The 24,775-nt window shown below is 43.6% G+C and overlaps 1 protein-coding gene across 2 annotated transcripts in view; it reads left to right on the top strand.

Annotated features, from left to right (window-relative positions):
- The window catches only part of slc8a1b (solute carrier family 8 member 1b), an 84,071-nt gene that overhangs the window by 54,852 nt on the left and 4,444 nt on the right, over positions 1–24,775 (top strand). The window contains exons 3-6 of one of the 2 annotated variants that reach the window (XM_060933241.1): positions 4,231–4,343; positions 11,743–11,888; positions 16,145–16,244; positions 19,713–19,988. In XM_060933241.1, the coding sequence (XP_060789224.1) occupies positions 4,231–4,343; positions 11,743–11,888; positions 16,145–16,244; positions 19,713–19,988 (635 nt within the window). Of the gene's footprint in view, positions 1–3,890; positions 3,998–4,230; positions 4,344–11,742; positions 11,889–16,144; positions 16,245–19,712; positions 19,989–24,775 lie in introns of both variants that reach the window. The other variant, XM_060933242.1, reaches the window with a different exon arrangement.

The raw sequence follows: 24,775 nt of genomic DNA, 5'->3' as shown, positions 1-24,775 counted from the left end.
GTTTGCCGTTCATCTGACATTTCGTTACACATTTCAAAGTGCGGTGGCACGGTGGTGTAATGGTTAGCGCTGTCACCTCACAGCAAGAAGGTCCAGGTTCGAGCCCCGTGGCCGGCGAGGGCCTTTCTGTGTGGAGTTTGCATGTTCTCCCCGTGTCCGCGTGGGTTTCCTCCGGGTGCTCCGGTTTCCCCCACAGTCCAAAGACATGCAGGTTAGGTTAACTGGTGACTCTAAATTGAGCGTAGGTGTGAATGTGAGTGTGAATGGTTGTCTGTGTCTATGTGTCAGCCCTGTGATGACCTGGCGACTTGTCCAGGGTGAACCCCGCCTTTCGCCCACAGTCAGCTGGGATAGGCTCCAGCTTGCCTGCGACCCTGTAGAACAGGATAAAGCGGCTACAGATAATGAGATGAGATGAGATGAGATTTCAAAGTGCAGCAGTGACTCACACCACACCAAGAGTGTGTGCTGCAATGCATCATAGGAACTTCATCACCTGGTAGAAATAACTACAACTCTTATTATTTAACTGATTTTTTCAGCTGAATCTCTTTTTTTTTTTTTGCATGAGCTTGACACTTATTGATGTTAGCATAACTTTAATTGATATTAGCATGAAGCATAAATGTCATAATAACTAATGTCTGACATAACATATGCATTTTTGGGGCGGAGTATTTTGACTCTAATAATTAAAATGATATAATCTCAGCCGATAGTTAGTTTGAGTAATAAACACTGTTCATCGTTAGCATAAACCTAATTGGTGACAATTTGGAATGACAAAAATCTCTGCAGTGATCAGAGCAGCTGTTTTTAGTTACTTGAATGGGTGGAGTCTGAGACAGACAGCTATCAATCACTCAAGTGTGCTTACTAGAATTTTAGGCCACGCCCATGAGGAGCACATAGGCCCCAAGTGGCAAAGCTGCGAAGTGACGAAGCCGGCAAGGGGGGAAGGGTGTGTGAGGCGGTAAACCCCTCCCATTGGGGGGTGTGGGGGTCTGCCCCATAAAATTTCTTTAAATGGAATTGAAATATGCAATTTCCAAGCATTTCAGCTTATTTTTATGACAGTTAAATTGGTCTAAAACTTGCCAGTGGATGGTGTACCTGCTGACGGTTTATAACACACGTTTAGTGTCTCGCATCTTTGATCATTAGTCTTAGACCGTTACAGACATTAGACTGTTACAGGCCGACACTCGAGTCTCTCAGACACAGATCTAGATTTTAGAGACGTTAAAACACTGGGATATTTCCAACACATGGATCTCTTTACACACCAGGAATATAAAGGGAAATTTAAACATTAGGCCCAGATCTGGTGTGATGTTGCTCAGTGGCATCACGGCGGCTGTGCAGGTGGTTTGGGACATACCAGCGCTCTGCGTAGCGGTGCTTCTGTGCTCGCTTTGTGGCTCCATGGTGTGGTGTTCCAGGTGGTGTTGCTCGGTGGCGGCACAGCGGCTGCGCAGGCGGTGTGGGACTTGTTTTTGTGCGCCTTTTGGTGAGGCTGTGGCTGCTACACCATTGGAATGACTTCCTGACCTTCTTTTGGTGGAATTATTTTTTCCTTTCCTTATAATTGTAAAGCGACCTTGGGTATGAGAAAGGCGCTATATAAATTTAACTGATTATTTATTAATGGATTAAAAATAATCTCTTTTCATTGTGTAGAAAGCTTTGCCTGGCTGATCTTTCACAGGCCGTACACACAGAAATGGAAATGAGCTCTCTTTATTGAACTTCATTTTAGAATACACACGCTTTCTTTTCTTTGGTGTCCTTGTACTTGGTCCATCATAATCTGACAGGATTACACAAATGATCGATTGTGTGTGAAATATAAATTACGTATGGTAGAAATCAACAATTATAAACTTATATATGTACGTCCATGCAGTGACTGCAGCTGTCACACGTCTATACTGTAGGTTTGTAAACTCGCAGGTCTGTTAAAGCAATCAGAAAATCTCAGCATGTGAAACGCCAAAAAGCAGTTTGAGAAGAGGTTGAGTCGTCAGACTGTTGTGAATTAAAAAAGACCAGATTTCATTCGTCACTTCTCAGCATGACCAGCAGAGGAGCCCAATCAGATAACACCATATGTACTGCCTAAACATGGAGCTCCCGATGAGCGTAAAATGTGTTCGTAAATAATCCCACGTTATTTTTTTAAATACAAAATATCTGGGGTCAGCTGTACAAAGTAATGGTGAGTGCAGAAGAGAAGTGAAGAAGAGAGTGTGAGCAGGTTGGAATGGATGGAGGAGAGGATCAGGAGTGATTTGTGACAGAAGGTTACCAGCAAGAAAGAATGAAAGGGAAAGTGTACAAGACAGTAGTAAGAGCAGCGATGTTGTACGGTTTGGAGATAAAAAGACAGGAGGCTGAACTGGAGGGAGCAGAGCTGAAGATGCTGAAATGTTCATTGGGAGTGACAGAGGTGGCCAGGATGAGAAATGAGTATATTAGATGGACAGCACATGTAGGACAGCTTGGAGACAAAGTGAGAGAGGCGAGATTTTGATGGTTTTGAGACGTACAGAGGAGAGATGCAGGATATACTGGGGAAAGAATGCTGGAGATGGAGAAGGAAAAGAAGAAAAGCAAAGATGAGATTTATGGATGTGGTGAAGGAGGACAGGAGGAGATGGAGGGACATTATCTGTTGTGGAGACCCTTAACAGGAATAGCCAGAAAAAGAAGAATAAGATTTTTAAAATACAAATTAAAAATAAGTGCTGGATAAAAACCCTTCTGTCTTATGTAAATAAAGATACAGATTTTGTTGTTCGGTGGTCGAGAGTTTCTGAGATACGTTGCCCTGCACTTACGGTCGGGTTCCCTGTGGTCTCAAAAGCCGTCAAATGTCAGGTTGATGCTTCACCATATTCTCAGTTTCGTGCCACCTGCTTTGGGCTCTGAGCTCAGCTATGAATCCTGACAGATCGGTGGCATTACTGTTTAGATTTTTCAGATCCAGGTTTTTCCGTGTCTTGGCAGATATCATTTTGCAGGTCTGACCTGGCAGATGCGGGTCACTTGAAAGGTCTGGAATTAGCTGTGGTTTGAGCGTTTTATCATTTTACACTTTAATATTCAAGTAAAGGGAACAGTGTAACGTTGTTTCCTTTATGACTTTAGGTCACGCCCCCTCACTGTGTGTGTATATATTTATACACTACCGTTCAAAAGTTTGGGGTCACTTTGAAATGTCCTTATTTTTGAAAGAAAAGCACTGTTCTTTTCAATGAAGATCACTTTAAACTAATCAGAAATCCACTCTATACATTGCTAATGTGCTAAATGACTATTCTAGCTGCAAATGTCTGGTTTTTGGTGCAATATCTCCATAGGTGTATAGAGGCCCATTTCCAGCAACTCTCACTCCAGTGTTCTAATGGTACAATGTGTTTGCTCATTGCCTCAGAAGGCTAATGGATGATTAGAAAACCCTTGTACAATCATGTTAGCACAGCTGAAAACAGTTGAGCTCTTTAGAGAAGCTATAAAACTGACCTTCCTTTGAGCAGATTGAGTTTCTGGAGCATCACATTTGTGGGGTCGATTAAATGCTCAAAATGGCCAGAAAAATGTCTTGACTATATTTTCTATTCATTTTATAACTTATGGTGGGAAATAAAAGTGTGACTTTTCATGGAAAACACAAAATTGTCTGGGTGACCCCAAACTTTTGAACGGTAGTGTAGGTAAACATTGTCCCGGCGCTTTCTTTCTGTCTTTTCATTCCTCTCGTCCTGTCGTCTTCCCCTTTGTGCACTCGTGACTGCATGCTTCACTTTTCACTCTTCTTCTGCAATTCCCTCACTGCTTTTCTTCTTCTTTTTTGTTTTCTCTTTTATCTCTTTCTTCTTCCCCTCCAGCAAAACGATAAAGGTCAGGATAATCGACGACGAGGAGTACGAGAAGAACAAGAGCTTCTTCCTGGAGATTGGAGAACCACAGCTTATAGAGAGTAGTGAGAAGAAAGGTGGGGGAGGGGGAATTTGGGAGGGGGCATGGGGGCGTGGGTCTGAGTGGGTCAAGCCACGCCTCCATGATCACGCCGAGCACATCATCATCATCACTTTCACGCTCACCGTTCATTTCTGGAGTCATGTAGCGTCCCCTGTGTGTGTGTGTGTGGGTGGGTGTGTGTGTGTGTGTGTGTGGGTGTGTGTGAGACACTTGGTTCCAATGTTTTCTGTCGTTGTGTGTCTGCAGGAAGACGATCACGATCTGTGTGGTCGATCGAGAGGAGTACAATAAAGAGTGCAGCTTTTATTTAGTGCTCGAGACACCACAGTGGAAGAGGAGAGGACGCACAGAACACAGAGGTCTCTCTCTCTTTCTGTCTCTCTCTCTGTGGCTCTGTCTTTATCTCCATCTCTATCTCTCTAACTATCCATCTCTCTTAATCTATGTCTCATTATCTGTCTCGATCTCAGTAACTGTCTCTCTGTGTATTTCTGTCTCTGTAGGTCTTTCTCTTTATCTGTCTCTCTGTCTATATCTGATGGTCTTTCTGTATCCATCTCTTTCTCTGTCTGTCTGTCTGTCTGTCTGTCTGTCTGTCTCTCTGTCTGGATCTCTCAGTCTGTCACCCTCTATCTGTCTTGCTCTTTGTTGGTCTCTATCACTCCTTGTCTCTCTTTCTGTCGACCTATTTTCTATCTTTCTCTGTCTGTCTCTGTTTCTCTTAGTCTGTCATTCTCTCTGTCTCTAATAGTCTCACTTTCTGTCTCTCTCTCTTTCTCTCTCTCTCTCTCCCTTTCCCCCCTCTGTGCTCTTCAGCAGCGCCTCTCTCTCCTACTGATTTCCGACTGAGCTCAAAAGTTTGTCAGACTTTTCCTGGTCTCTTTTCTGATTTCTTATTCTTAGTCTCTCTCTTTTACACACACACACACACACACACACACACACACACACACACACACACACACATAGCTACACACACACACACACACACACACACACACACACACACCAAAGGACATGTCATTATTCCATCGGGATGAAAAATGAGATGTGTCCTATTTCATGAAGAAAGCTGTTACTATGCATGATATGAATAAATACACACTGCTATACACCTCACACACAGTTATACACACCACTATGCACCTCACACAGTTATACACACCACTACGCACCTCACACACAGTTATACACACCACTACACACCTCACACACACTTATACACACCACTGCACACCTCACACACACTTATACACACCGCTATGCACCTCACACACACTTATACACACCACTACGCACCTCACACACACTTATACACACCACTACACACCTCACACACACTTATACACACCACTACACACCTCACACACAGTCATACACACCACTACACACCTCACACACAGTTATACACACCACTATGCACCTCACACAGTTATACACACCACTACGCACCTCACACACAGTTATACACACCACTACACACCTCACACACACTTATACACACCACTACGCACCTCATACACAGTTATACACACCACTACGCACCTCACACACAGTTATACACACCACTACGCACCTCATACACAGTTATACACACCACTACACACCTCACACACAGTTATACACACCACTATGCACCTCACACACAGTTATACACACCGCTATGCACCTCACACACACTTATACACACCGCTACGCACCTCACACACACTTATACACACCACTACACACCTCACACACACTTATACACACCACTACACACCTCACACACAGTTATACACACCACTACACACCTCACACACAGTTATACACACCACTATGCACCTCACACAGTTATACACACCACTACGCACCTCACACACACTTATACACACCGCTATGCACCTCACACACACTTATACACACCACTACACACCTCACACACAGTTATACACACCACTACGCACCTCACACACAGTTATACACACCACTACGCACCTCATACACAGTTATACACACCACTACACACCTCACACACAGTTATACACACCACTATGCACCTCACACGCAGTTATACACACCACTATGCACCTCACACACACTTATACACACCGCTACGCACCTCACACACACTTATACACACCGCTACGCACCTCACACACACTTATACACACCGCTACGCACCTCACACGCAGTTATACACACCGCTACGCACCTCACACGCAGTTATACACACCGCTACGCACCTCACACGCAGTTATACACACCGCTACGCACCTCACACGCAGTTATACACACCGCTACACACCTCACACACAGTTATACACACCGCTACGCACCTCACACACACTTATACACACCGCTACGCACCTCACACACACTTATACACACCGCTACGCACCTCACACACACTTATACACACCGCTACGCACCTCACACACACTTATACACACCGCTACGCACCTCACACGCAGTTATACACACCGCTACGCACCTCACACGCAGTTATACACACCGCTACGCACCTCACACGCAGTTATACACACCGCTACGCACCTCACACGCAGTTATACACACCGCTACACACCTCACACACAGTTATACACACCGCTACGCACCTCACACACACTTATACACACCGCTACGCACCTCACACACACTTATACACACCGCTACGCACCTCACACACACTTATACACACCGCTACGCACCTCACACACACTTATACACACCGCTACGCACCTCACACACAGTTATACACACCGCTACGCACCTCACACGCAGTTATACACACCGCTACGCACCTCACACGCAGTTATACACACCGCTACGCACCTCACACGCAGTTATACACACCGCTACACACCTCACACACAGTTATACACACCGCTACGCACCTCACACACACTTATACACACCACTACGCACCTCACACACACTTATACACACCGCTACGCACCTCACACGCAGTTATACACACCGCTACGCACCTCACACGCAGTTATACACACCGCTACGCACCTCACACGCAGTTATACACACCGCTACGCACCTCACACGCAGTTATACACACCGCTACACACCTCACACGCAGTTATACACACCGCTACGCACCTCACACACAGTTATACACACCGCTACACACCTCACATGCAGTTATACACACCGCTACGCACCTCACACACAGTTATACACACCTCTACACACCTCACACGCAGTTACACACACCACTACGCACCTCACACGCAGTTATACACACCGCTATGCACCTCACACACACTTATACACACCACTACACACCTCACACACACTTATACACACCGCTACACACCTCACACGCAGTTATACACACCGCTACGCACCTCACACACAGTTATACACACCACTACACACCTCACACGCAGTTACACACACCACTACGCACCTCACACGCAGTTATACACACCGCTACACACCTCACACGCAGTTATACACACCGCTACGCACCTCACACACACTTATACACACCACTACACACCTCACACACAGTTATACACACCTCACATACAGTTATACACACCGCTATACACCTCACACACAGTTATACACCCCGCTATACACCTCACCCACAGTTATACACACCACTACGCACCTCACACACACTTATACACACCGCTACACACCTCACACACACTTATACACACCGCTATGCACCTCACACATAGTTATACACACCGCTATGCACCTCACACTCACTTATACACACCGCTATGCACCACACACACTTATACACACCGCTATGCACCTCACACACACTTATACACACCACTGCACACCTCACACACACTTATACACACCGCTATGCACCTCACACACACTTATACACACCGCTATACACCTCACACACACTTATACACCCCGCTATACACCTCACACACACTTATACACACCGCTATGCACCTCACACACACTTATACACACCGCTATACACCTCACACACACTTATACACACCGCTATGCACCTCACACACACTTATACACACCACTACACACCTCACACACACTTATACACACCGCTATACACCTCACACACCGTTATACACACCACTACGCACCTCACACACACTTATACACACCGCTACACACCTCACACACACTTATACACACCGCTATGCACCACACACGCAGTTATACACACCGCTACGCACCTCACACACACTTATACACACCACTACACACCTCACACACACTTATACACACCACTACACCCCTCACACACAGTTATACACACCACTACGCACCTCACACGCAGTTATACACACCGCTACGCACCTCACACGCAGTTATACACACCGCTATACACCTCACACACAGTTATACACCCCGCTATACACCTCACCCACAGTTATACACACCACTACGCACCTCACACACACTTATACACACCGCTACACACCTCACACACACTTATACACACCGCTATGCACCTCACACATAGTTATACACACCGCTATGCACCTCACACTCACTTATACACACCGCTATGCACCACACACACTTATACACACCGCTATGCACCTCACACATAGTTATACACACCGCTATGCACCTCACACTCACTTATACACACCGCTATGCACCACACACACTTATACACACCGCTATGCACCTCACACACACTTATACACACCACTGCACACCTCACACACACTTATACACACCGCTATGCACCTCACACACACTTATACACACCGCTATACACCTCACACACACTTATACACCCCGCTATACACCTCACACACACTTATACACACCGCTATGCACCTCACACACACTTATACACACCGCTATACACCTCACACACACTTATACACACCGCTATGCACCTCACACACACTTATACACACCACTACACACCTCACACACACTTATACACACCGCTATACACCTCACACACAGTTATACACACCACTACGCACCTCACACACACTTATACACACCGCTACACACCTCACACACACTTATACACACCGCTATGCACCACACACGCAGTTATACACACCGCTACGCACCTCACACACACTTATACACACCACTACACACCTCACACACACTTATACACACCACTACACCCCTCACACACAGTTATACACACCACTACGCACCTCACATGCAGTTATACACACCGCTACGCACCTCACACGCAGTTATACACACCGCTACGCACCTCACACGCAGTTATACACACCGCTACACACCTCACACACAGTTATACACACCGCTACGCACCTCACACACACTTATACACACCGCTACGCACCTCACACACACTTATACACACCGCTACGCACCTCACACACAGTTATACACACCGCTACGCACCTCACACGCAGTTATACACACCGCTACGCACCTCACACGCAGTTATACACACCGCTACGCACCTCACACACAGTTATACACACCGCTACACACCTCACACGCAGTTATACACACCGCTACGCACCTCACACACAGTTATACACACCACTACACACCTCACACGCAGTTACACACACCGCTACGCACCTCACACGCAGTTATACACACCGCTACACACCTCACACGCAGTTATACACACCACTACGCACCTCACACACACTTATACACACCGCTACACACCTCACACACAGTTATACACACCTCACATACAGTTATACACACCGCTATACACCTCACACACAGTTATACACACCGCTATACACCTCACATACAATTATACACACCGCTATACACCTCACCCACAGTTATACACACCACTACGCACCTCACACACACTTATACACACCGCTACACACCTCACACACACTTATACACACCGCTATGCACCTCACACACAGTTATACACACCGCTATGCACCTCACACACACTTATACACACCGCTATGCACCTCACACACACTTATACACACCACTGCACACCTCACACACACTTATACACACCGCTATGCACCTCACACACACTTATACACACCACTGCACACCTCACACACACTTATACACACCACTACACACCTCACACACACTTATACACACCGCTATACACCTCACACACCGTTATACACACCACTACGCACCTCACACACACTTATACACACCGCTACACACCTCACACACACTTATACACACCGCTATGCACCTCACACGCAGTTATACACACCGCTACGCACCTCACACACACACTTATATACAGTTACATACCTCACACCCATGCATACACACCACACACACACACACACACACACACACACACATACACACCGCTACACACCACACCCATACACTCAAACTCACAATATCCCATTTTGTGAACCAACAAAACTACATAAATCACAGTGCCCTATTTATATTACACACACACACACACACACGCCTGGCTGCCTGAATTGTTTAATTCCAATGAGGTCTGTAATAATAAGAGGTAATTAAATACCGCATTTTAACACAATTCAGGTGTTTAAATTACCAACACACACACACACACACACACACACACACACACACACACACACACACATACATGCACACATGCAGTCAGATAATAATTATTGTTGTTGATGCCTTTCTAAAAGAGCAAGATGAAATAACATGAACGAAATAAAATCCGAGAGACCGATGTGATAAAAGGGAAGGACAGAGAGAAAGAAAGATAAGCAGGCAGGAAGTGAGAACAGGTGGGAGGAATGAGTAATAAAGGTGAGAGTTCGTCTTCTCCTGCAAATCAGCATGTGTGTGTGTTTTGTGTGTGTGTCTTTCAGATTCATTTCTGCACTCTAATGTACCTGTGCTAATGGAATGACTTCCACAACCCACACTAACCCTCATAAATTTTCCATCCTCCATCCTTGTGTGTGTGTGTGTGTGTGTGTGTGTGTGTGTGTGTGTGTGTGTGTGTGTGTGTGTGTGTGTGTGCATACACTCCAGTCCAAATATCAGCGAGCAGTGCCATAAAATATTGTCAGCACCACAATGATTTTTTTTAAAATGAAGTAAGCACAGTTTGTAAAGACAGATTTTTCAAACAGCTAAACGATTCATTTTATGTAATGATGTATTTATGAATCATATGAATCGTCTTGAATCATACGAAACCTGAATCATTGAGTCAAATAAAAAAACAGTACACTCTTTTTCTTAGTCATGAATGTATAAATAATACATGATTAATTATTGACTGAATCACTGATTCAGTGATTTATAAGGAATTTGTTATTTTCAAATGATTCAGGCCTCATCAATATGAATCCCACTGTTTCTTTTCTAAAGTGTTTTTTAGAATTTGTCCATCAGCATGATTTGAAAACACTGTCATCACTTCAGACACCCAGGATGGTGGTGATAATACAATTGAATAATTTACCATCCCAAATACATGTTGACTCCTTTAAAAGAACTGAATCACAGAATAAAACAGACAGAAAGCAAAAAAAAGAGTGCAGAAACAGAAAAAGTGCAGGAAATTACAGAAAGAGGCAGGAAGTAAGACAGCGGAGAGAGAATGATGTAATGAAAAGAGAGACGGACATAGAGAGGCATATAGATATCAAGGAAGTGAACTGATTTGTACAAACCAAATATGGTTTATTGTAGGAATTGAACGATCAAATGAATTATGAATCATGAATAAATGCAAATGTTGATTTGCTCGTTAAAAAGAGAATTTTCCGTCATTGTTTAAAACATCCATCACAACATTTCAAACATCTTAAAGCAGCCCATGATAGAAGCACATGATGATCATGTGACTCTAAATAATTACAGAAGAAGTAAAGGCTGTGGAACAGGAAGAGGCGGAGCCTCTAACAGGAGAGGATGAAGAGGAGCGGCGCATTGCGGAGATGGGCAAACCCACATTGGGTGAACATGTCAAACTGGAGGTCATCATTGAAGAGTCCTATGAGTTCAAGGTGAACGCACACACACACACACACACACACACAGCATTCAAGGGAATTTCATGGACACTGAAGTGGCGTTTTCATCTCTCGCCCACACACACACACACACACACTTATAACAGACGGACACTTGAAGCCCACACACATCCCACAGGCCAACATACACTCTTCAGTCTGACAGACACACACACACATTCTTGTACTTCTATCTTTGTGGGGACCCATTGACATAATGCATTCCCTACCCCCTTACCCTAACCTTAACCATCACAACTGAATATCTAACCCAAACCCTAACCCTAACCTAAATCTCATTCTAACCTGAACCCTAAAACTAAGTCATAACCCTCAAACAGCCCTTTGAAGAACTGAGGACCAGCCAAAATGTCCTCACTTCTCCAAAATGTCCTCACTCTGTTGGTAAAAAAAAAAAACATATTCCAGTCCTCAATATGTAGCAATTACAAATACACACACACACACACTTCACAGCAAGGTGGTTGAACAAGTGGGAATTCAGATTCAGACAGACTGCAGACTCTTCACTGATCCTGTTCTGTCTCGTCTGAAGTGGGCTTAGAGTGTGTGTGTGTGTGTGTGTGTGTGTGTGTGTGTGTGTGTGTGTGTGTGTGTGTGTGTGTGAAATGGGGTGTCGGGAGGGGGAATGGGGGGGCAACAGTGTCTTCTTGGCATGACAATGTCAAGTGCATTATTACCAAAGCACAAATCAGAAAATAATTAAATAAACACTGTGTAACTCAATCCAGAATAATTGGCAAATCTTAAAGTTAATTAAGGTCTGTAATGGTGAGAAAACACTGGTGGTGTGATAAGATTAATATTTGGAGCGCACATGTTACTCTGTTTTTCATAACACACAGGATGTTCCAGCGAGCACACAAAACTCTCATTCTGTATTCTTCTACATCCAGTGTCAACTTGTTACTCGGCAGCGCTCTGAACCCCATCTCCGTTTCTGCGCATGTCGTTATTTGCTGCTACGTCTTAACCAACTGTAGAAGAATACACTGCAACCCCACTATAACGAACTCTTTTACTCCGACCTTTCGCATATAACGAGCTAAGCTCATGTCCCCACCTTTAATGACAATGAGTTGGAGTCTTAAAAAAACATTGTGACTAATTGTTACAAAACTCATTGTAACTCATTGTTACAACACACGCGCAGTGCCATTTGGACTAATTACAGTACCATGCACCTGTTCCAGATTAGAGCGCAATCACAGCGCACGCTGATAATGACTCTCTAAACATACAGACTTGGTGAGGTATATGCGCTGTACCGAGTGTCTCACATTACCAAGCCTTGTATCTGTGTATTGCCTTTCTGGTTTCGACTTTGTATTGTGTATTTGTTTTTCCACCATTCTGTTTGTGCCTCATGTGACCATCACCTGTTTCACAACCCTACCTTTGTCTTACATTTTTGTCCTGTTTGCCTGCCTGTTTGTAAATAAACACTCTTCCTGCAACTTCATCCATCATTCACCTGTTTACATACACACTGAGCCATGCACTCCTCTTCCCCCAGAGACAAACAATAAGTAATCAAGTCCGCAGTCACGTTAACAATACGTGTTAACACCATAAAACAAAGGCTTAACGAGCCTCGCTTAGAGTTGGATCATTAACAATTATTGAGAACGCTGATCAGAGGATCGATATAAAGATGAAATGACTGCTGGCACTACTAAACTTAACAAATGCACCAGCAATGTTTTTATACCTCCCCGCCCAGCTCCGCCCAGCCCCATGGTGCAACATAAATGACATTATCAGTGATTTACGGCACATGAATGAACCGAATGGTGAAGATTTAGAAAACAGAGCGAGTCAGTGTGTGGACATTGACAACGAATGATACACCGGTAACCTCCATCATTTCCAGAACAGACGAAGAAATTAATCAACACCTCCGTTCAAGATCCTTTAACTCAGTCAGTGAACTGCGATAGTGACTCGGAAGGAGAAATGCGTGATGAGAATGTGACCAAAATTTCACACATAACGTCAGTGTTTGGTGTGACAAGTGGGTTGGTCCATTTCAGTATTACGAACTGTTCGGTATAATAAACTATTTGGACGTCCCCCAGGGAGTTCGTTATAGCGGGGTTGCAGGGTATATATGCATTCCTTTGTTTGAATTGACCAGAGGTGGACAAAGAACCCAACTTCATTACTTAAGTCAAAGTCCAGATCCCGCTGGTCAAATGTTACTCCGATACAAGTGAAAGTTGTACAGTCAAATTTTTACTTAAGTTAAAGTACTGACGTATTTGCTTTTAAAAATACTTAAGAATTAAAAGTAAATTTTTTGTCAATGCATTGTTGTATTATTGCCACAACGCTTACAAAACCTAATGCCTCTGAAGCAACCGACTGACTAACTTGTAGAACCTGTAGAATAAACACCTGGTAGAATGTTACAGACTGAAACACAACTGAACTGAAAAAGAGCCATTGTCATTTTCATTTTTTTTTTATTGTCACACTCCTCCCCACCCCCACAAAACAGCATGGTAGTGTTCTGACGCAGCTCTGGCAGCGTGTGCACACATGTATGTGTACGTTAATCAGGAAGACAGTGGAATAGTATAAATGAAGCTTGCTTAGAAAATAAAAATGACAATCCAACCTGATTAAAACCCAGATCCACACCTCGAGCTTAATAACTGCCCAACAGCAACACTGCTTTAAGCAAGATGAAAAAATGCAAGACCATCATCTGACATCAAAACAAAAAATTACAACAATTTGTTGTGACTGACTAGTACAATACTGTCCATCTCACAGGTCTCACATGCACGCGCGCGCATGTGTGTGTGTGTGTGTGTGAGCACGCACGTGCATGTATTCATGCACATATGAATCTGCCTGTGCCATCATGTTGGTTTAATGTTAAGCTAGCTAGTCAGTGAAGCTCCACCTGACATGCTAGCAAACTCTTTTCAAACTCGAAATCATATTGGGTAGCTAACGTTACTGGAAAAGAAAGATTTTTACATTTTGTTTATTTTGCAAAATTATGCTAAAACATTTCTGAAAGGACTTTAGATAAGTTAACGTTATTCATGTTAGCATAACTCCGTTTTTACATGCTAACTAACAGTGTCCAAGTTAACTAGCTATGTTAACATTAGCTGTAGACAAGGCGATGGCAACTTGGCAGGCAAATCCATAGAAAGTCATTTGACTAACCAGACTGCATAGCTAGTGCAACATTATCGCTAGCTCTAAAAGCACAGACAACTTCATTGCAAGCTTTCTCTTGGAACAAAACGTTTACAGACCTCAATATGCTTCCGCAGGTCGGACAGCGAGTTTTTGTAGGCTGTGATGTGGTTCGTTTTAGGCAAACAAAGCAAACATTTAAAAGAAACAACTCCATTTATTCCTTTCAGAAAACTGAAACATGGGTTCTAGCTATAGCCATGGGTGCGTGCATTCTCCAGAAGAACCGCCTCCTTCCATTCTGCCATCAACTAATTGTGTTAAATAATACTGCGGAGAAATCAGTGATCTTGATTTTATCCAGTCTATGGACGTGATGTGACTCTAGTGATTACTGATCGGCTCTCAGTGTCACCTGCGAAAAAACCAATCACATTTTAGAAAAGAAAAGAAAAAAAACATCCACTTTCAAAGCTGATTCATAGTAACAAGTAACGAGGACCTTGATAGAAATGTAGTGGAGTGAAAAGTACGATATTTGTCTTTCAAATGTAGTGAAGTTAAAGTCTTAAGTTTCCAAAAAAAATACTCAAGTAAAGTACAGATACTCAAAAAGTGTACTTAAGTACAGTACTCAAGTAAATGTACTTTGTTACTGTCCACCACTGGAATTGACCACTTATGTTTGCCTCTCCACACCCTTACATATACTCATGTGTGGTTAGAATAAACCCAGAAACATCTCTGAGCTGGTCTCTGTGTCAGTGACGTTACTCCCAGATCTGTCTGAGCGGCACACACTCAGTATTCTATTCTCAAAACCTGGACACACACAATTACAGAATGGTGATAAAAATATTTTGTTCAACCATTTTCTGTATTTCATTGTTTGTATTAATTATTTTCTTTTTGCATTAATTTGTGCTTCTACCACTCTTTTAGCCATTTACTTCATTTTGTGATATTTGTTGTTATGAATAATGTATAGTGTGTGTGTGTGTGTGTGTGTGTGTGTGTGTGTGTGTGTGTTTTGCAGTAAACAGGAAGTGTACTAACTCTGTCCCTCTCTGTAGAACACTGTTGATAAACTGATAAAGAAGACGAACTTGGCGCTGCTGGTCGGCACAAACAGCTGGAGGGATCAGTTCATCGAGGCCATCACAGTCAGCGCCGGTAATCAACTGTGTGTGTGTGTGTGTGTGTGTGTGTATCAAGGTTGAGTGCAAATGGTCAAGAACCAAATCATTAAAAATTTAAAGACTAAAGAAGAGCAGATTCGGTAATGAAGAGATAAGTAAGGATTGAAACATGCGGGGTCGTGCTGTTAAAGGAAAATAATCACCAACATGCTGCTGTGATGAAGTGGAGTAACTGTTCCCACCCTGAAGTTGATTATTTTCCTATCACAGCATGTCTCCAAGTGTTTTATTATTCCTCTGATACCACAGCAATTTACCAACAATTACAATTTTTTATTTATTAAAGAACAACGCATTATAGCGGAGCTCCCAGCGGAGCACCATACCTAAGAAAAAATGGTAAACCCATCGAGTCAATTTTTTGTGGTTTGTTCGTGTACGTGTACCACCACTCATACACACCGCCTAGTGGCCAGTGTTAGTAATTACCACTCATACACACCGCCTAGTGGCCAGTGTTAGTAATTACCAGTCATACACACCGCCTAGTGGCCAGTGTTAGCAATTACCAGTCAGACACACCGCCTAGTGGCCAGTGTTAGTAATTACCAGTCATACACACCGCTTAGGGCGGCACGGTGGTGTAGTGGTTAGCGCTGTCGCCTCACAGCAAGAAGGTCCGGGTTCGAGCCCCGTGGCCGGCGAGGGCCTTTCTGTGCGGAGTTTGCATGTTCTCCCCGTGTCCGCGTGGGTTTCCTCCGGGTGCTCCGGTTTCCCCCACAGTCCAAAGACATGCAGGTTAGGTTAACTGGTGACTCTAAATTGAGCGTAGGTGTGAATGTGAGTGTGAATGGTTGTCTGTGTCTATGTGTCAGCCCTGTGATGACCTGGCGACTTGTCCAGGGTGAACCCCGCCTTTCACCCGTAGTCAGCTGGGATAGGATCCAGCTTGCCTGCGACCCTGTAGAACAGGATAAAGCGGCTACAGATAATGAGATGAGATGAGATGAGATGAGACACACCGCCTAGTGGTCAGTGTTAGCAATTACCAGTCAGACACACCGCCTAGTGGCCAGTGTTAGTAATTACCAGTCATATACACCGCCCAGGGCGGCACGGTGGTGTAGTGGTTAGCGCTGTCGCCTCACAGCAAGAAGGTCCTGGGTTCGAGCCCCGGGGCCGGCGAGGGCCTTTCTGTGCGGAGTTTGCATGTTCTCCCCGTGTCCGCGTGGGTTTCCTCCGGGTGCTCCGGTTTCCCCCACAGTCCAAAGACATGCAGGTTAGGTTAACTGGTGACTCTAAATTGACCGTAGGTGTGAATGTGAGTGTGAATGGTTGTCTGTGTCTATGTGTCAGCCCTGTGATGACCTGGCGACTTGTCCAGGGTGAACCCCGCCTTTCGCCCGTAGTCAGCTGGGATAGGATCCAGCTTGCCTGCGACCCTGTAGAAGGATAAAGCGGCTAGAGATAATGAGATGAGATGAGATACACCGCCCAGTGGCCAGTGTTAGTAATTACCAGTCACACACACCGCCTAGTGGCCACTGTTATTAATTACCAGTCATACACACCACCTAGTGGCCAGTGTTAGTAATTACCAGTCATACACACCACCTAGTGGCCATTGTTAGTAATTACCAGTCATACACACCGCCTAGTGGCCAGTGTTAGTAATTACCAGTCATACACACCGCCTAGTGGCCATTGTTAGTAATTACCAGTCACACACACCACCTAGTGGCCAGTGTTAGTAATTACCAGTCATACACACCGCCTAGTGGCCATTGTTAGTAATTACCAGTCATACACACCGCCTAGTGGCCAGTGTTAGTAATTACCAGTCACACACACCGCCTAGTGGCCACTGTTAGTAATTACCAGTCACACACACCACCTAGTGGCCAGTGTTAGTAATTACCAGTCACACACACCGCCTAGTGGCCACTGTTAGTAATTACCAGTCACACACACCGCCTAGTGGCCAGTGTTAGTAATTACCAGTCATACACACCGCCTAGTGGTCAGTGTTAGTCATTACCAGTCATACACACCGCCCAGTGGCCAGTGTTAGTTATTACCAGTCATACACACCGCCTAATGGCCAGTGTTAGTAATTACCAGTCATACACACCGCCTAGTGGCCAGTGTTAGTAATTACCAGTCACACACACCACCTAGTGGCCAGTGTTAGTAATTACCAGTCATACACACCGCCTAGTGGCCAGTGTTAGTAATTACCAGTCATACACACCACCTAGTGGCCAGTGTTAGCCAATAAAGAAAGAAAACAAAAGAGACTGGCTATGATAGTATAAGAAAATTCTACAACCCAGAAACAGATGGGAGCTCCGCTTTTAGGCAGTGCCTAAATCTATATATTACTTTTTATCCATTTATGGCTACATTAAAAGTTATTTCCTGTTGTCACTTACGTTATAGCAGCTATAAACAGTCATTACTTCACCAGTGTATCTTTTTCTGTCTCTTGAAATTAGTAAAACAAAAAAAATGAAACTTGTTACACGTTAGCGAGAAACTGTAAAGTGTAAACTCCTCTGTCCTTGAAGTTACAGCTTCATCTCTGACTGTTACACAGCGCTGACACTGAAGACTCCTTTCAGAAATGTTACATAAACATTGAGTGTGTGGATATAAACCTCAGAGATGTGTCACCTGTCACCCCGCCCACTTTGCTCCGCCTCCTGTTGCTGCAAATTGATGTAACTCATTAAAAATAAGCGGCTTCCAGCCCTTTTATTGCATCGTGTTTCTGCTGGTGTTAATACAGTCTCTCTTTCTCTCTCTCTCACATACACACACACACACACACACACACACACACTAAAAGCATTAATGGTTTAAAAGCTTTAAATGTCAAACTGTTTGTTCCACATAGTTTATTTACCCAGAGTAGCATTGTGTTGCCCTGTGTGTGTGTGTGTGTGTGTGTGTGTGTGTGTGTGAGAGAGAGTGAGAGAGAGAGAGAGAGAGAGAGAGAGAGAGAAATGTGTGAGTGTGAAGAATGAGCCATGGTTTGCTCACACAGTGTTACCATGGTGATCAAACTAACAGGCTTAAACATGATACACAAACACAGACTTCTAATCACACAAACACTTGCTCTGTGTGTGTGTGTGTGTGTGTGTGTGTGTGTGTGTGTGTGTGTGGTTTAAAGCTATTAAGCTGGCTCTGATATTCATTTATTCATATTTATTCACATCCTCCTCCGGGCAGAACCTTTAAAAAGTTAAACTCTTAAGAGAACTTTAGATTAGTGGTGTGATGATGCATCGCTATGACAACAAGCCATGATAACATGATCAAAAATGCTTATAGCATCAAACGTGAAGTGTGTGTGTGTGTGTGTGTGTGTGTGTGTAAGCCGTTGTGCTCACAAGAGCAGTGTATAGTGATATGTGTGAAATGCTCTCACTATTGTAATAACAATAATAATAATTATTATTATGATTATTATTATGTCTTTCTGTCTTTGTGTGTACAGGTGAGGATGATGATGATGAAGAGTGCGGGGAGGAGAAGCTCCCATCCTGTTTTGATTATGTCATGCACTTCCTCACTGTGTTCTGGAAGGTTCTGTTTGCCTTTGTCCCACCCACTGATTACTGGAACGGGTGGGCATGTTTTGTCGTGTCAATCATCATGATCGGCGTCCTGACGGCTTTTATCGGAGACCTGGCGTCTCACTTCGGCTGCACCGTGGGTTTGAAGGACTCTGTCACCGCCGTGGTGTTCGTCGCTCTCGGCACCTCCGTACCAGGTCAGTGTCCAGTGAGAGTGAGACAGATTTCACTGTGTGTACAGTATACAAAGATAAAGAAAGAGATTCTGCATGAAAGAATCATATTGTTATGGTAACACGCTAGCAGACTAAATTACCTCACTAGCTATTCTTTGCTAATCCAATGATAGCCTCACAGTGTAATATTAGCCAGCTAACAATTTTAATACTTGATGTTATATTGGTCTATGTATGATCTAGTCAGTGTTTAATGGATTGAATATGTTAATGAGGTAGCTAATATTTAGCTAGCATGTTAATTATCTCGCAGATACAAGTTTCACCACCTTTTATGTAGAAATGGAGTTGGAAGAATGCTATATAAAAATCACTAGCTTCCTAATGCTGCTTTTCACTTCAGCCGATTTCACACAATAAACGTGCACTTAAGCTGAGACTCAAACGTAACTGAGACTCACTGCTTTTTTAAACAAACTCCGCCCCGTGTGTGTAACTCTCACGTAACTTATGCATAGCACTTAAGTCTGTAGTTACATCTGAGGTCTGAATACGTGTGTGTGTGTGTGTGTGTGTGTTCAGTATTAAATCCTCACTGCGTCACTTGAGCTGATAGAGTAATGGACTGACCCTCAGTATGGCACCGATCCAGCAGAGGAGAGGAATGTGGGGGAAGGAATCCAAGAGTGTATTATGACTCTGTGTGTGTGTGTGTGTGTGTGTGTGTGTGTGTGTGTGTGTGTGTGATGGATTGTTTAATTCACCAACTGTGACCAACTGATTAGCTTCATCAGTCATGACACTCAGCACAGAGAGCAAACATGAATTTTTACACACACACGCACGTGCACACACACACACACAAAGAGAGAGCAAGAAATGGGCTGTAATGTATGGCTGCTGCAGTGTGTGTTTATTAGTCGCAGCACGTAGTGCTGAGAGAGCAGGAAACCGCTGAGGGGTTTAGTCCCACCCCCATTTATTTCCCTCTTTTCCTCTCTCTGTTTTCTTCGTTCCCTTTTCCCCATTTTACACAGACAGTTAGTTTACACCTTGCTAAAATGGAGGTTTAACGTCCACTACCTGTTAGCTCCATTAGCATTGTAGCTGCAGTGCAAAATTAAAGAATCAAACCAAGGACACCAAACATGATTTGGCTGCTTGTTTACGTTTGTGGACATTTTATTTTTGTATGAACTGGTAAACTTCCAAATCCAAGAACTTTACATTTATATAACTTTTGCGAATCCACCCTCTGTAGCTGTCTAACTATTCAATTCAAACATTTTTTTAACCCTAACTCACAGTAACAATAGTCAGAAAGCAGTGTAGGTGTATAATTGTGAGATTTGGCACTTTCAGATCTGTAATTGTTTTGAAGTGGTTGGAAGTCTGAGATCTGTGAACGTTGACGGCTCTCCCGCAGGGGATCGTGGGACGTGGAGCTCGTTGCCACAACGCCCACATTACCGTTAGCAGTGATAGCGGACCGTCTGGTTGAGACTCGGCCCAGGATCACCATGGTAATGCCATGGAGACAGTGACGATAAATGAGAAATAAAGGAAGCAACAGATTGGAAATGCTGGTGTTGTGAATCAGAGATGGCAGCTTTTATTGCTTGCTGAATTCTGTATGCTTGTGGTACTAATGTCCCCTCTGTCCATAATATAATCATAATGGTGTTCATAATACACTTAATCTACTTCAGTCTAACTTTAATACACTTCAGTTGAACTATAATGCAGTTTATTTACCTCACTGGAAAAATAGCACACTTTATTTATCTCAGTGTAACTTTAATACACTTTATTTACCTCAGTGCATCTATAATACACTTTATTTATCTCAGTGTATCGATAACACTTTATTTACCTCAGTGTAACTTTAACACATTTTACCTCAGTGTAACTAATATATAGATTTAGGCACTGCCTAAAAGCGGAGCTCCCATCTGTTTCTGGGTTGTAGAATTTTCTTATATCATAGCCAGTCTCTTTTGTTTTATTTCTTTACTGGCTAGCACTGGCCACTAGGCGGTGTGTATGACTGGTAATTACTAACACTGGCCACTAGGCGGTGTGTATGACTGGTAATTACTAACACTGGCCACTAGGCGGTGTGTATGACTGGTAATTACTAACACTGGCCACTAGGCGGTGTGTATGACTGGTAATTACTAACACTGGCCACTAGGCGGTGTGTATGACTGGTAATTACTAACACTGGCCACTAGGCGGTGTGTATGACTGGTAATTACTAACACTGGCCACTAGGCGGTGTGTATGACTGGTAATTACTAACACTGGCCACTGGGCGGTGTGTATGACTGGTAATTACTAACACTGGCCACTAGGCGGTGTGTCTCATCTCATCTCATTATCTGTAGCCACTTTATCCTTCTACAGGGTCGCAGGCGAGCTGGATCCTATCCCAGCTGACTACGGGCGAAAGGCGGGGTTCACCCTGGACAAGTCGCCAGGTCATCACAGGGCTGACACATAGACACAGACAACCATTCACACTCACATTCACACCTACGCTCAATTTAGAGTCACCAGTTAACCTAACCCGCATGTCTTTGGACTGTGGGGGAAACCGGAGCACCCGGAGGAAACCCACGCGGACACGGGGAGAACATGCTCCGCACAGAAAGGCCCTCGCCGGCCCCGGGGCTCGAACCCAGGACCTTCTTGCTGTGAGGCGACAGTGCTAACCACTTAGGCGGTGTGTATGACTGGTAATTACTAACACTGACCACTAGGCGGTGTGTATGACTGGTAATTACTAACACTGACCACTAGGCGGTGTGTATGACTGGTAATTACTAACACTGACCACTAGGCGGTGTGTATGAGTGGTGGTACACGTACACGGACAAACCACAAAAAATCGACTTGATGGGTTTACCATTTTTTCTTAGGTATGGTGCTCCGCTGGAGCTCCACTATAATACACTTTATTTATCTCAGTGTAACTTTAACACACTTTACCTCAGTGTAACTATAATACACTTCATTTACCTCAGTGTATCTATGATACACTTTATTTACCTCAGTGTAACTATAATACACTTTATTTACCTCAGTGTAACTATAATACACTTTATTTACCTCAGTGTAACTTTAACACACTTTACCTCAGTGTAACTATAATACACTTTATTTACCTCAGTGTAACTTTAACACACTTTACCTCAGTGTAACTATAACACACTTTATTTACCTCAGTGTAACTTTAACACACTTTACCTCAGTGTAACTACAATACATTTTATTTACCTCAGTGTAACTATAATACACTTTATTTACCTCAGTGTAACTATAACACACTTTATTTACCTCAGTGTAACTTCAACACACTTTACCTCAGTGTAACTATAATACAGTTCATTTACCTCAGTGTATCTATGATACACTTTATTTACCTCAGTGCAACTATAATATACTTTATTTACCTCAGTGTATCTATAACACACTTTATTTACCTCAGTGTAACTTTAACACACTTTACCTCAGTGTAACTATAATACACTTCATTTACCTCAGTGTAACTATAATAAACTTTGTTTACCTCAGTTTAACTTTAATACACTTTATTTATTTCAGTGTATCTATAATACACTATTTTAACTATAATGCATTTTATTTATCCTAGTGTAATAATAGTATATCTTATTTACTTCACTGTAACTATAATACACCTTATTTTAACTATAGTACACTTTATTTACCTCAGAGTAACTAAAATACACTTTATTTACCTCGATGTAATAATAGTACATTTTATTTCCCTCATTTTAACTATAATACACTTTATTTTAAATATAATACACTTTATTTACCTTAGTGTAACTATAAAACACTTTATTTACCTCACTGTAGCTGTGCTCACTTTAGTTACTGAGCATCATATGAACATGTGATCACCTCTATTAAAAATTTCAAGTTTAAGGGAAGTAACAACCTCAATATATATGACATGATTGTGTCCTTTAGCCAAGTGGCTTTTCAGGGGGAGAAAAGTCTGTCACGGAAAAGTGTGCTCGAATGCGAGAGAAAGAGAAAGAAAGAGAGAGATAACAAGGAAGAGAGGAATGGAGAGACTTGTGTAAGCAGCATGTTTATGGTTCAGAAATACACTGGAGAGAAAGTGAAGAGAAATAAAAAGTGATTTGAGGCAGAAAGGCTCTTGGACGGCGGCACGGTGGTGTAGTGGTTAGCGCTGTCGCCTCACAGCAAGAAGGTCCTGGGTTCGAGCCCCGGGGCCGGCGAGGGCCTTTCTGTGTGGAGTTTGCATGTTCTCCCCGTGTCCGCGTGGGTTTCCTCCGGGTGCTCCGGTTTCCCCCACAGTCCAAAGACATGCAGGTTAGGTTAACTGGTGACTCTAAATTGAGCGTAGGTGTGAATGTGAGTGTGAATGGTTGTCTGTGTCTATGTGTCAGCCCTGTGATGACCTGGCGACTTGTCCAGGGTGTACCCCGCCTTTCGCCCGTAGTCAGCTGGGATAGGCTCCAGCTTGCCTGCGACCCTGTAGAAGGATAAAGCGGCTAGAGATGATGAGATGATGATGAGATGAGGCTCTTGGACTTTAGACCCTGTAGATGGAGATGTTGGAATTTTTGCTGCTCTCAGAAAGAAGACTGTCGATGTTAAAAGCGTCACACCCCTGTCCCACCGTGCCGCCTGTCCCTTTTACACTGACGTCGATTCCGGCTCTGTTATAACCAATCACTGAGCTCAGAGGAGGAACATCACACACCCTGTTCCACATTTGGACACTTCATATAGAACACGAGATGGAATAAAGG

The sequence above is a fragment of the Neoarius graeffei genome, chromosome 11 (assembly GCF_027579695.1).
Source record: "Neoarius graeffei isolate fNeoGra1 chromosome 11, fNeoGra1.pri, whole genome shotgun sequence".
NCBI lineage: Eukaryota > Metazoa > Chordata > Actinopteri > Siluriformes > Ariidae > Neoarius > Neoarius graeffei.
The sequence above is the reverse complement of the archived record's forward strand: the minus strand, read 5'-3'. Positions and strand labels throughout refer to the sequence as shown.